The sequence below is a fragment of the Micromys minutus genome, assembly GCF_963924665.1.
Source record: "Micromys minutus genome assembly, chromosome: 33".
NCBI lineage: Eukaryota > Metazoa > Chordata > Mammalia > Rodentia > Muridae > Micromys > Micromys minutus.
Genome location: NC_137968.1, coordinates 13539595 through 13554215, shown reverse-complemented (window position 1 = coordinate 13554215; position 14621 = coordinate 13539595). Strand labels below are relative to the sequence as shown.

The 14621-nt window shown below is 34.1% G+C and overlaps 1 protein-coding gene across 3 annotated transcripts in view; it reads left to right on the top strand.

The window, feature by feature from the left end:
• Window positions 1-14621, top strand: part of CSMD3 (CUB and Sushi multiple domains 3) — a gene marked incomplete at both ends in the record, with an annotated part of 1162760 nt that overhangs the window by 249785 nt on the left and 898354 nt on the right. For all 3 annotated transcript variants that reach the window (XM_080909303.1, XM_080909302.1, XM_080909301.1), the window contains one exon: window positions 8753-8947. In XM_080909303.1, coding sequence (XP_080765429.1) covers window positions 8753-8947 — 195 coding nt within the window. The remainder of the gene's footprint in view (window positions 1-8752; window positions 8948-14621) is intronic.

The following is a 14621-nucleotide window of genomic DNA, read 5'->3' as shown; positions in this document are numbered from 1 at the left end:
TGCCATTATAAAAGCATTGATATTTTAAATTGAAGCAATATAATCTCTCAAATAGCTTCTCCATAAGCCTTAAAGTTTATAATGATATTAACAAACGTCCCAACAGAATTTGATACTACTTGAAACACATTTATTAGATATGTATTATGTATGCTTATGAATGCCTGAGTATATGTATGAATGCCATAAACATGCTTTCTGACTACAGAGGTCAGAGAGGGTATTGGGATCCTGGAAATGGAGTTACAGATAGCTGTGAGACACCCTGTGTGTGTGCTGGGAACCAAACGCAGGTCCTATGCAGGAGCAAGAAGTCCTCTTAAAGCCTGAGACATTTCACTATTTCTTGACAAAAGCTTCAAGCAATGTTCAGATTCGGCCCTCATATTTAATTCAGCTATTTGTTTTTCTGCTAGAAAACAAAAAACAACAGTCTAGCTAATCTTGGTTATTGGATTTTTGTTTGTTTTTGTTCCAGGTAATAAATTATTGTGATTTTATTTTCTTACATTAAAATACCCCTAACCAAAACAAATGGATATATTTTTATTTTGGTTAGCAAATGTTAGCCTTCTGAAAAATCTTACTACTTCTTAAACAATAAATTATTGCCTCATGTTTAATTTATCTCCTGGACTCCAATCCAATCCACGCAATGTCTAGAATCATAGAAATTACGTTATTATAGTCCAGGATAGAAACTGGGTTATAGAAGTAAATGCATGTTAGTAGAATACAGTGAAAACCTTAACAATGAAATTCAGTGTTTAAAGAAAAAAGATCACACCTTGCAAATGTTATTCAGTGCTTATTGTAACACAGCTCATTCGACATATGCCTGCTGCTCTGTTTTATACTGGTTCGTTTCAATTATTTTCTGCTTAAACATGACCCAAAAAAAACTGTGTGATGATTAGCTTTTGCTGTTTCATATTGAATGAGATTACTCAGCTAACGCAATCCTTGTGTGCTTGGCAACAGCACAATGTTCTAAATGCTTGATTCACAAGGATGAGTCAGAGCCCTTGTTCTCAATTCCTCAAATTGTATAATAGCAAGGAAACGAGGTAAAAAGAAACTGATTCGTTCTGTTATATGTAATGAAAAAAAGTCTAAGAGACAGGACAGCTACAGTAAGCATTTGACAATATTTACAAAATGCTAGCCCCAAAGTCTCCAAGGGCATTCTCATAAATGTTTTCACTATGTCCTATGTGAATGAAATGGTCCAGGACTGTATCAGGGAAAATTATCACTAAAAGGTTAGTAAATGCATTTTCTTTGACAGGCACTTTTTAAAACTCTTTCAATGAGAGGTACCAGGTAGAAAACATTTTGTCTCCGTATGATGCTATGTTCTCCTAAATGATTTTTAATCATCTGGGAAATAAAACTCTGAGATTAATTTTCTGGAAGAAAAACAACCATCTTGAGTTCTCCTTCCCTTAGTAGATATAATTTTACAGTGTTTCAAAGTGCTGCTAATTGATCTCAGCAGGACCATGCTTCATCTCTTTGACGGAACAATTATGCAATTCTGTACTCAGGGTGTCCTTTCCCTTTCTTACAATTTTTCATCCCAATTCTCAAGGTCAGCTTTGCTTCTTGATAGGTTGTTAGGAAGCCTTGCTTTTGAAGGCTATTCATTGTTTTTATTCCAAAGAGGAAAGTAACTTTAACATCCCACATTGCTTTAATATAGATGTAGTAGTAGTAGTAGTAGTAGTAGTAGTAGTAGTAGTATTCAAGTCTTGCTATTTCTTGAGTCCCTTTCATAATATGTTGCATTTTTCACATAAATGCATAGATACGTAAATAGACACACACACACACACACACACACACACACACACACACACCTTGATCAAATTTATATGTGTTTATGGCTGAACAGTTTTTTTGTTAGAATTTTTAGTGTGTGTGTATGTGTGTGTGTGTGTACATATTTGTTGTGTTATAGTGTGTTTATTAGTTGTTTCCTCACTACCTCATATCTACCTATGAGTAATGGTTTCAGAATATTTCCTTTCAAACCTGTTTTCATGATGCTTTTTCATAATAATAACCAAATCTAAGTTTTCTTGGAGAACTTTAATCCTTATACTTCTATCAAATATGCTTGCTTTTAATTTAATGACACTCAGTTTTGAACATTCCAAGTAAATTTCCTGTTAATTGCTTAAATCTAAATTTACATATTATTTCACTTTATGTTTAAGGCTTAATTCACTATCAAATACCTCCCATATATATGTGTATATATATATATATATATATATATATATATATATATATATATATACACATTATATATATGCACACACACATATATACATATTGTATATATATACACACATTATATATATATGTACACATATATACATGTATATACATAATGCTTTTCTTTTTATTGGATATTTTCTTTACTTACATTTCAAATGTTATCCCTTTTCCTGGTTTCCCCTCCAGAATCTGCTATTCTATGGCCCTTTCCCTGCCTCTATGAGAGTCTCCCCCACCAACCCACCCACTCCCTCACACCTCCTGGTTCTGACATTCCCTTTCTGGGAAATCAAGGCTTCACAGGACCAAGGGACGCTCCTCCCTTTGAAGTTCAAAAAGGCCATTCTCTGCTACATATGTGGCTGGAGCCAAGTTCCCTCCATGTGTACTCTTTGGTTGGTGGTTTAGTCTTTGGGAGCTCTGGAGAGTCTGGTTGGTTGATATTGATTTTCTTTTTATTGAATTGCAAACCCCTTAAACTCCTTCATTCCTTTCTCTAACTTCTCTATTGGGGACCCTGTTCTCAGTCCAATGATAGGCTGCGAGCATTCCTCTCTGAATTTGTCAGGGTCTGGCAAAGTGTCTCAGGAGTCAGCTACATCAGGCTCCTGTCATCTTGCACTTCTTGGCATCCACAACATTGTCTGGGTTTGATGACTACATATGGGATGGATCTTCAGGTGGGGCAGTCTCTGGATGGCCTTTCCTTCAGCCTCGGCTCCAAACTCTGTATCCGTATTTCTGCCTGTGTGAATTTTGTTCCCCCTTCTAAGAAGGACTGAACTGTTCAGTTTGGTCTTCTTTCTTGAGCTTCCTGTGGTCTGTGGATTATATCTTCTAAAACAGTTACTTGCTCATTTTTTCTCCCATGTTATTATGAGGTGATTTACATTCTGTGATGATTCAGTAACTTTGGTCATCATGCACATAAACATCAGAAAGGGTAGTGACATGCTTGTATTTTGTATCTACCTCAGATAACTCCCATAGACAAAGGGGTAAGTAGAGCTGTGAGAAAAATTACTGGATTTTCCTAGGTAAGAATCTATGTTTATCTCTGAAAGATTCCTGAGCTTTGAAGTCAGACAACTCAGCTTTTAAACTACACAATGTCTACTTAATAGTTATTTGACATCATCAAGTTGCTTAAAATACTTAAGCCCCAGCCTCCTTCCAAGTAGGATGTAGTGAGTATACGTACCCTGTGTTTCATGAATTCATAAATGCTTAGAAGAGAGCATCTTTGCGGACTGACATACAATCCAAACTGAAATTTTGCTTTTATAACTCTGAAAATCATTTATCTTAGTGTTTTTACTAGTATCTATTACAAAGCAATGTTGTTGCCATTAACATAATAAGTGCTTTTTATGACTATGATAATTTGTGAAAATTACAGAATATTTTATCTTTAATACATATTTATAGCAAAAGATTATAGAAGCATGTAATCAAACTATCTTAATAACGAAATTGCATTTGATTTTTTTCCTCTGTCTTTCCCAGGGTAATATTTGATATATCCAAAATCTTTTATTATTTTGGATTTTTGTATACTTTGATACACACTGGTTTATATAGCCAAATCTTATCATATAAATTGCTGAGTACTTCATTTATTAGATAAAGTCATAGATGAACACTGCATATTATAGTTTACATCACACCCACGCGTACACACACACACACACACACACACACACACACACACACACACACACTTTAAATTCCTTTATTGCTTGTTGCACAGAATGGCAAAAATAACAGGAAAATCTTTTCATTTTGAGAAAAAAGATGTCAGATTCATTTTTCTTGGGGATCTGCTCAGTTTTCAAACTCCTGATCTTAAATTTTTTATCTTATTTTAGTGCCCTTCTCATGTACTAAGTTTTTAATTCCTATGTGTAGCAAGTATAGAAACTTTCTTCTACTTCTATTTATTTTTAATATATGGTGAAGGTCAAAGGAGGTGGAGAGTTAAGCTAATTTTAAATTATCCTCATCAGTTATTTTTTTTACCTATTGTATGATAGAATATGAAGGTGAAGATTTTCAGACTCAATGATGCTTTATTTTGCCCACTCAGAATTCCCTTTAAGTATTTTGTTGTTATTGTCAGAGAATACAGTCACCATATCTGTTCAGTGATTCCGTTATTCTTTGCATTAGAAGGAATTCTAGTAGCAAATGTAACGGGACCACCTGACATTAACATTAGAGGAATTTCTCACTAACCCGTTAACTAATAACACTTAAATATCTGCTTTTCTTAACAGTAACTTTCCAGTGTTTAGACAAAATAGCATTTATTACAAACAATTTAAAATATGAATGATGATTTTATATTTCCCTTTACTCAGATACTTCAATCTCCCTTCATTATGCATGTTGAAGTCGGATAGGAACATCTAAAAATTATTGTAACCCACCTGTATTATTTATTAAAGAGAATGATATCTTCCTGATGAGGTAACCCCACCACAAAAGAACAGACATAATATGCAGTCACTGATAATTGGATACTAGCCCCAGAAAGCTCTGAATACCTCAGAAACAACTCGCAGGCCATATGTAGCTCAAGAATAACAAAGGCCAGGTAGTGAAAGCCTCAGTCCTTCTTAGGAAAAAAAAGAAGTGTATAGCATCCTCTCAGAGTTTGGTACACCTAGACCTTAAATCATTAATAATTCAAGACCTAGGAATATAGCCTTGTGGCATTTTTTTGGTATTCAAAGATCATCATGTTTAATCTATACAGAATAAGAAAACTGTGACTGTCCCCATGTTACATTCTGTTCTACATGTGCTTTATGCTTATGGTAACTAGTGGTATTTCAATGCATGTTATCAAACCTCTAAAATAATTGCCAAAATGCTTTAAAAAGCTGCACATGTATCTCTCCTCTTTAAAAAAAGTTGTAAGGAAAAAAAGAGCAGCCCTCTAGAGGTAGAAATGGAAGATCTATGGTGTAAGCTAGCTTGACTAGGAAATATCTGAAAAGTCTGGATTCCAAATGAGGCCTCAACTTTAATAAGTTCAATAGAAACAAATAGAAGAAGATACTATCTTCTGGCCTCTGTATGCCTACACCCAGAAACATATGTCAACAACACACATTGTACCATGCACACACACACACACACACACACACACACACACAGAGAGAGAGAGAGAGAGAGAGAGAGAGAGAGAGAGAGAGAGAGAGAGAGAGAGAGAGAGAGAGATATTATAATCATGAGCAACATCTACACAGCAACAATCTATGAAATTTAAATGTGAAATAACATAGCTTTATGAATAATTCAATCTACAGATGGTTATGAGAAGATGCTCTCATATTCAATAGATGATAAACCAGCTCATACAACACTGTGAACTTCTAAAGGATAAAGACATGATACAGTATTATATTCTCTCCCTTTTTTGGTAAAATAAATTTTAAGATTTGGATGTTATTCAGTCACAAGACCAGAAGTTATGTGATCTGTAGTGATTCCATCCACTCATTTTATCTGTAAAATATGTCCTGTTTTTTATTTATGATATGCATTGGTGCAATAATTACTTTTGGCTTAAATATGAGTTGAAACTAAGCATAAAAGTTATAAAATCAACTTTCCTATCTTTCATTTTTATTTCCCTCTAAAACCATTTTCTGTGAAAGCCTATGAAGTCTCCTTTCTTCCTAGATTCATAGCTTTATGATAATTGAAGTCTTGACCTTAATTATTTTTAGAGTGTGTAAGGGAGAGGAAGTGTTTTGATTATGAGGTCAAAAGTGGTAGTTCCATTAAAAGTATTCCTTTGTTATTACTCTACTCAGAGGACTAGGTTCTCATTCCATTCATCAAAACTTATTAACCTTAGCATCTATTCTAGCACGTTTTGTTTATATACAATTCCCAGAAAATAAAATACTTTTAAAAAGTACTGCTGTTACATGTAAAACGTGCTGCATGTGAGTTGGGTTGTACATGTGTATATACACACTCATGTTCTCCCTCTCCCTTTCCCTCCTGCTCCCTCCTCCCCTCTCTGTGTTTTTGTGTGTTGTAGATCAGAAAGGCAAAGTGAGCTTTATTTCCACTGTTTTCTGAGCTCCTCTCCTCTCTCTCTCTCTCTCTCTCTCTCTCTCTCTCTCTCTCTCTCTCTCTCTCTCTCTCTCTCTCTCTCTGTTTCCATCTGGAGCTTGCAAAATTTTGGCTGGACTGGCAGTCAGTAAGAGCCATAAATTTTCTCATGTCCTACATTACCACATAAACAGTGCTGGGGCTACAAACCCCTATGGATACACCTTGGTATTCACATGGTTGCAGAGCTCCCAAACTCCTTTCCTCTGGTTATGTCGCTAGCATTCTTTGCAGTGAACCATTTGTCTCTCTAGTGTGAATATATTTTATTTGCCCAAATCTATAGACAATAAACAAGTATTTTTTAGAACTCCACATATAGACTAGATCTTTAAATAATAGTGAATGCAATAGTAAAAACATATGAGGGAATACAGTAAAATTCTACAAATAATTAACTTTGCCTACTGATGTTTAAATATTTTTCAAATATTGGCTCATGATGATGGCCTACTATTTATATAAACCCTTGATATTCAGTAAATGTTAGCCAAGTTCATTAATATCCTATATTAGTGGAATCTAATATAACAATTATAAACTAAGTGTAATTATTTTACCTCTAAAACAAATCATCACTTCAAAGTTCTCCATTTTTATTGCATCCATTAATCAAGGACAGTGTGACCTTATGCTTCCAGTTAATCAGTGAGATTTTTCACAAGCATAAAAAATTATAAGGCAAATGCATAGAACGGTGGAAATACTTCTAGATTCAGGGGAGTAGCGGAGTCAAAGCCTTTGCTCTTTAGACGATTATAGAATAAATAAAAAAATATTTACAACTCTAGTTTGAAAACCTTGTAAAAACGAGAACATGATTGCTTGTGCCAATAAATCCAGCCAGTAGCCAAAAAGCATTGTCAAAATTCTAGTTCAACATGTTGTTTAAGGTAATAAGCAAAATTAGCAGGGAAAGATATATAGTCTGCTCTGGTAACCATGTGCTCTGGGGTCCAAATGCACACACTTGGCATTTTATAAATGCTCATTTATGCAATGATAATATACATGCACACACACACATACATACACACAAACATACACGTTTGTGTGCATGCTACATACAACACAAGAGAAAACAACATAAAAAAACACCACAATTAGTAAAAGAATGTGGTGAAGAATTTATAAACCCATGTCTATACATATTCCAGTTTCATAACCTTTCAGCTATCAATTAATTTTCATGATTTTGCATTTTGATAATTTGAAGGTTACCGCAGTTTAAAATTATTTTGCTTGACATAATTATGTTGCCAGGAACTTGCAAATGCTTGACATGGAATCGATATCTTTATAAAATGGGAACATGATTCACTTTTATATCACAACTATATTTTTAGGGCTTTTGAAATTTGGCAAGTGTAGTTACTTCCTTATGAATTTAATTAACTCACCTAAGATTTAATTGCCTCTGAACTATAGTAAGATTATCCCTTCTGGGAAATTAACATTTATGTAGCGCCCGTAACTGAACAATTTACTCAAATTGGTAAACTAGATTTTCCTGGTTAGTTAATTTTAGTTTAATTGACTGATATTTGCAATAACAATTTCATATGATTATAAGCCATATATATTTTATATTACATATGTGTGTTATAAAATCTAATGTATATATGTATAATTCCTAGCATAAAAACTAATGTATACATGTATATATATGTGTGTATAATTCCTAGTCTCATTGCTCTGTAATTTCTTATATATCTAAGTCTCTATTTTCAACTCAGAATAAAATTGATTTTTTCCTTAATTTGTGTATTTACAACCCAGTTTTTTATATTTACCCATTTGAAATGTCATAAACTCATGAATTTGTTAATATTATTACTATTAAATATTCAAATTAAAAGAAATGAGCTGAAATGTTATCAAATTATATTAAATATGTTCATTTTATAGTAGTATATTTTATTGTTTAAATAAAACAATCTTTACTCAAAATATGTGCATTTTCTATGTAAATTTTAACATATGTAGAAATATACATCATCTGTCATTTAAATGTTATTTTAAAGAAACTATTAGTTATATTGATCTCAGTTTTAAAATACTGAAAAATATGATAGTATTTTAAAGCTTGCCATGAAGACTCAATAATGTAAGGCATCTAAAACATTTAGCAAATCTAATTCCATTTCTGATGCAGTAAAATTTAGTCACATTGCCAAAATTAAATTTCTTCTCTACTGAACAGAAATATCCTAAATATTCAGTCTGCCATTTCTCCTCAGGAAAATAATAATAAAACCTAGATGTACTTTTCTAATACCAAAATTTTAAATACCCTTAAATAAACTCTAAATCCTCTTTTATTCTTTCTTTACTACAGAATTACAGAGTAGCTCCTGTGGAAATCCAGGAGTTCCGCCCAAAGGTGTACTGTATGGTACAAGGTTTGATGTTGGGGACAAGATTCGCTACAGCTGTGTAACTGGATATATCCTTGATGGGCATCCTCAACTTACCTGCATAGCTAATTCAGTTAATACAGCTTCCTGGGATTTTCCTGTTCCCATCTGCAGAGGTAAAAATAAGTAAAAAAGTAAATTCATATACTATATCTATATCTCCTCTATATCTATCTATCTGTCCTTCTATCTATATCTCTATCAATCCATCTCTCTATCCATCCATCTTTCTATCTATCTATCTATCTATCTATCTATCTATCTATCTATCTATCTATCTATCTATCTATCTACATACTTACCTATGTATATAGTGTGTAATATAATAAAAACTGTTAAATGTAAGAGAGTATACAGCATAAATATTTATAATATATATACATATTATTAATTTATACTCTAGATTTCTCTACCATATATCATCTCTTCATATCAGGTAATCAATGACAAATGTACAAACACAATAAATACTTGTTAAGACAAAAGTATGTTTTATATAGACTAAGCTATTTCTATTCACAAACATTTCTATATTTAAAACAATGCATGCATATATGTTTTCTAATTCGTATTAGGAAACTATATAGAGGTTACTATGCTTAAAATGTAGGACTGCTTGCATAACTGTCAAGCCTACTATTTTGCTTTAATTGAGAAATATTGATTATCTCTCTGAATCTTACAAAATTTCTCACAAAATTGTAAACATTTTTGTGACACTAATACTTTATATTTTAATACTAATTCTATAAAATTACATATTTCATGAAGAAAATATAATTATACTTAGCATTTATAATGGTTCAAAGTTTATTGTCTGGAAAGTTTTAAACATCAGCTCAATACACTAGTCTTGCCAGCAGAATTTCGGGGGGTCAACATTGTCCTGCCTGTGGTTTCTTTTTTCTTGTGATGTATTTCAACAGGTCAACTGAGCTGTTTTTTTAATTCCTCCCTTCCTAGTGTTAGAGTGTACCACTACACATGCAAAATATTTTCTTCAAACATGTACTGTAGTCGAAGAGCATAGTAACCAATAAAACCAGCCACAGATAACTTTTTACTAATGCATTTTATCACTTTATATGTGTATATTAATGTATGTATTCTCTGCAAAACTCTCAGGCTTTTATATGAAAGTATATGTAAAAATCATCATTTGATCTTCTTAGATAGTCAATAGACCTTATTTACCAGAACATGGAAAACTTACCAGTGCCTACACAATTCTTCTCCCTCCCATACCATCAAAAGCCATTAACCATTAACTATCAATAGATCCTCAATAATAATGGAGGCAGGAAGCCTAGTAACACCATCTCCCACTTGTTAATAAATGTAAACAGATCCAATCTTCTTCAGTTAACCACAAATGACATGAGTTCATGAGTTGAATGAACATCCATGTTCTGCCCTGGAGACAGTGTTCTACCATATTCCTCCCCATCTTCCTTCTCTTACATTTATTCTATGTTCTCACATGTCTTTCAGCATTGAGTACATCACATACATCCCCTATTTAGAAGCGAACGCTCAGCATCATTTATTCTCAGCATTTATTCTCAGTACACAACCTAAAAATCAAGTGTGATATTAGATTGTCACAATAGTTGCATGACTATTTTGGGTGTTCCTAATAATTTTCTGATTACATTTTGAGGTTTGAGCTGAAAGGAAAAAAAAGTACTGAAAACCTTTTCAAAAAGGCCATTGTTCAAACAACCCTATTAAAAAATGGGGTACAGAGCTAAACCAAAAGTTCTCAATTGAGGAATATCAAATGACCGAGAAGCATCTAAGGAAGTGCTCTCGACATCATTAGCCATCAGGGAAATGCAAATCAAAACAACCCTGAGATTCCACCTCACACCAGTCAGATTGGCCAAGATCAAAAATTCAGATGACAGCAGATGCTGGAGAGGATGTGGAGAAAGAGGAATACTTCTCCAATGTTGGTGGGCTTGTAAACTGGTACAACTACTCTGGAAATCAGTCTGGTGATTCCTCAGAAAATTGGACATAGTACTACCTGAAGACCCAGTTATTCTACTTCTGAGCATTTCCCCAGAGACACTCCAAGATACAATAAGGACACATGCTCCACCCTATTCATAGCAGCTCTATTTATAATAGCCAGAAGCTGGAAGGAACCCAGATGTCCTTCAGTAGATGAATGGATACAAAAATTGTGGTACATTTACACAATGGAGTACTACTCAGCTATCAGAAAAAAAATGACCTTATGAAATTCTTAAGAAAATGGATGCATCTGGAGAATATCATCCTGAGTGAGATAACCCAGTCACAAAAAAACAGATATAATATGCAGTCACTGATAATTGGATACTAGAGCCAGAAAGCTCTGAACACCCCAGAAACAACTCAGAGACTGTGTGAAGTTCAAGAAACAAAATGAAAAGAAAAGAAAAAAACATTATGTTTACTCCTTACACACCAAGAATACTTTGACTAATTCCAGGTTACATCCTGTTTCACATGTACTTTATGCTCATTGTAACTAAATAAGACCTTAATGCACACTATCAAACCTTTAAAAAAAAGCCAAGCAATGACAAAAATGTATTCGTATACTTTTATGCAAAAATGCTTATAATTTGTACATTTATCTTAAATTTTTTAAATAAAGTTCTTCAATTTAAAAAAAATGGTCATTGTTGGGAATTCATGGGCCTGAACAGGGAAGCCACTACTATTGTTTTAAGAAATAGACATATGATGACCATCATACTACCTTCTGATACTTGTGTGTATAACTCACTCACAACTGATATTTTTCTGCCAGCTGTGCCAATCAGTATACGATTGGTCTCAGACAAATCACACGAACAACCAGAGTTCATTTTTTTTCCTCTAGTCAATGACATGAATTAAAAAACAAAACTGCTGTCACTGTAGCAATGTTAAATAAACAGCCTCTACATGCTGTTCATTGTTGTTTGTGGAATATCCATGTTCTTTCCAAGCTGGTCTCTGGGTTGGTATTTTCCTACTATTGCTCTTTGCTGCCTCAGCTGTTCCTTCTAGTGTTAGGATTACTATGGTTAGTTTTATGCCGAGTACTGCAGACCATTAAAAAATTTAGTGGCATTGTATCTTTTAAATAAAAAATAGAAAATGAAACTCTTTATATTAAAAAGATGGATTGGTCAACAGTTGTCAAATATCATACTTAGGGGACTATGAAAATCTGAGATTATAGTCAACTTGAATGTGGACAAGTTCTCCTCTTCAATTTTGTGAATGGCCATGAAAAATATGTTGTTCTTAGGTTGAAGAAAATGACAGTTCTTTTTATGCAAACTGCATAGCCAAGATTCAAACTATTGTAATTTTGCATTATGTACAATATGTAACAGTCAATTTTCGGTTCCACAGAATGATAAAAAGATGTGAGAATCTGCTCACATCCTAGGAAACAAGCCCTCTGAGTGTGAGCCTCAATTGTTCTGTGTGGCTGTGTGCACTGACATATTGATTTCTGGAGGGCCATTCTCCCTCTCCTCCAAGGCATTCAGCAAATGTTGTCGTTATCACTGCTGGAAGACAGTAGACATTTTGGAAACAGATGTCTGTGAGAAGACACAAAGGTCACTTGAGATATGTTCAAAAGGTGTGCAGACCTAAGAGAGTCCCAGTAGAAAACTATCTCAGTATTTAAGGGGGTTAGTAGAGAAGTCAAGCTTGAACTGCTTTTCTGATACCAAAGTATGAGATGTGCAAGTCCAATTATCATATGTTAAAACTTCAAATAATGAAAGTACACCTATGAATGAATAACTGATTTCATAATAAAAAGGAATAACTTTACATATATATGTCATATATAAAGATATATATGTATATATGCATATTTTAAAAGGCATACATTTTATTCACTAAAATATTTTATAAACATACAAAGGGACTGAAATAAAAACAGACCATATTTCATGTATTTCTAGCAGATCATCACCAGCATTATTTTGTAATAATATATAATGCATGATTCCTCAACAATTTCAATTCTGATATTGGAATTTGGAATAAAAGATTTACTTCAGTCTAAATACTCAGTGTTTCCCATGCTCACTAGATCACTTGAGAGACATACATACTTAGTCTGTGTAAGTAAAAAGGACTGCTTTAGGAATGGAATGGTGAAGTTGAAGTTATAGACGCAGAGACACCATGGTCACAATTGAGTTCATGTTAAAGGTATTCATGAGGCATTCAGGTTGATTACTGGACCATTGCATGTTAGACAAGCAGGAATGATTATACCCTCCATCATTTTAGGATTTTAATACAGTCATACAAACTGGTCCAACCACCTCAACTACTCCATTTTGCAACTCTTACCATATCTTCCCCTAAAAAAGGGACATATAGTTAGAAACCAGAAATGAAAAGATCAATTGGCCATGCCTATCTTTGTCTAACCCTAGAGACTTCTTTCACATTGTTGAGATTCTCTTTCTATTCCAAGGTTATTTTCCCCCGTGTATATACCCAACTCCTTTGCTCCTGCTTCCCAATGCCCCGCAGGCACATTTACTTTGACTTTCACCATAACCTCTGCGAGTTCTAATTTATCAAAAAGTGGCACCCTCTGTGTTTGTAAATGTTGCTTGCTTAACTGCACTCTGCCGAGCTCACCTTTTCTCTTTACAGCCACTAAGACTAATGAATGCATTTACTCATTTAAATGTATTCATTAAAAACCTACCCTGTGAAAAGCAGCATTTTATATATGCCAAGGAACCCAAGATTGATTAAGAAACAACTCTTGCCTTTAAGAGCTTGTGGTCCAATGGGGCAGACTATAATGTAATCAAGCAATTACGATAATGTGTGATAATTGATTTAATGGTAGGATCTGTAGGAAAGTTGGGCACCTCTGTGAGGAAAGCATTAGTGTCTCCCAGTTGAAGGGATGAAGTTCATCTGGGGACAGAAATTTAAGAGCTGGCTTCAGAGAGGATTACTAAAAATATGAACTATATAGAGCAAGCACATTTTGAAGGAGGTAATAATTCATGTAGAAAGTACAAATTTTCCTCTCCAACCTTAAACGTAGTTCTTGTGTGTTGCTAATATTCACTGGCTAAGCACAGAGCCTCTGTCATACTTCGCAGAGCGAATGATCTACTTTTGCATGCTAAACTCTGTCTTCCACCCACCAACTTTTATTAAAACGTAAAGCATGGAGAACTAATGTGCTTTCAGGGTATGCCATTGTGATCTTTTTCAAAGGGAAACGCAGGGCATAGTTTAATACAGGCCTCCCTCTTCTGGTCTTTTCACTTGATAGCACACTGTTTCCTTCATTTATTACTATGCAGGGGTCTGATAATTCTATAATGATCCCCTATTGCTTCCCATGGTGTTTACACAGACTTTCCTTGATGAAACCTTTGCTTTGAAAACTCGTTGCTGCTTCCTAGCCATGATAGTTTAATTAAGAAAGAAACAAATGTCATATCAACCTTGAGGGCATGGAGCAAATGTGTTCTTGTTGAAAAGCAGGATCCATTTTATCAGCAACATCTGCTAGTGTTTGGATAAGGTGTCTAGCTTCCTGCTAAGCATAAAGAAACTCATACCTTACCCTCACACCTCCATCACTTAAATTTTCTGTAACTCCTCCTTCTGACAGACACCTCTGTGAAATCTATTCCCACTGAGATTTCATTTAGCCTGAGAAAACTTCTCAGCCTTGAGCTCCCTATACTTTGTACAAACTATGGGCAGTTAGGAGCTATGAAGAAAGGGTATAGAATCCTAGATTGG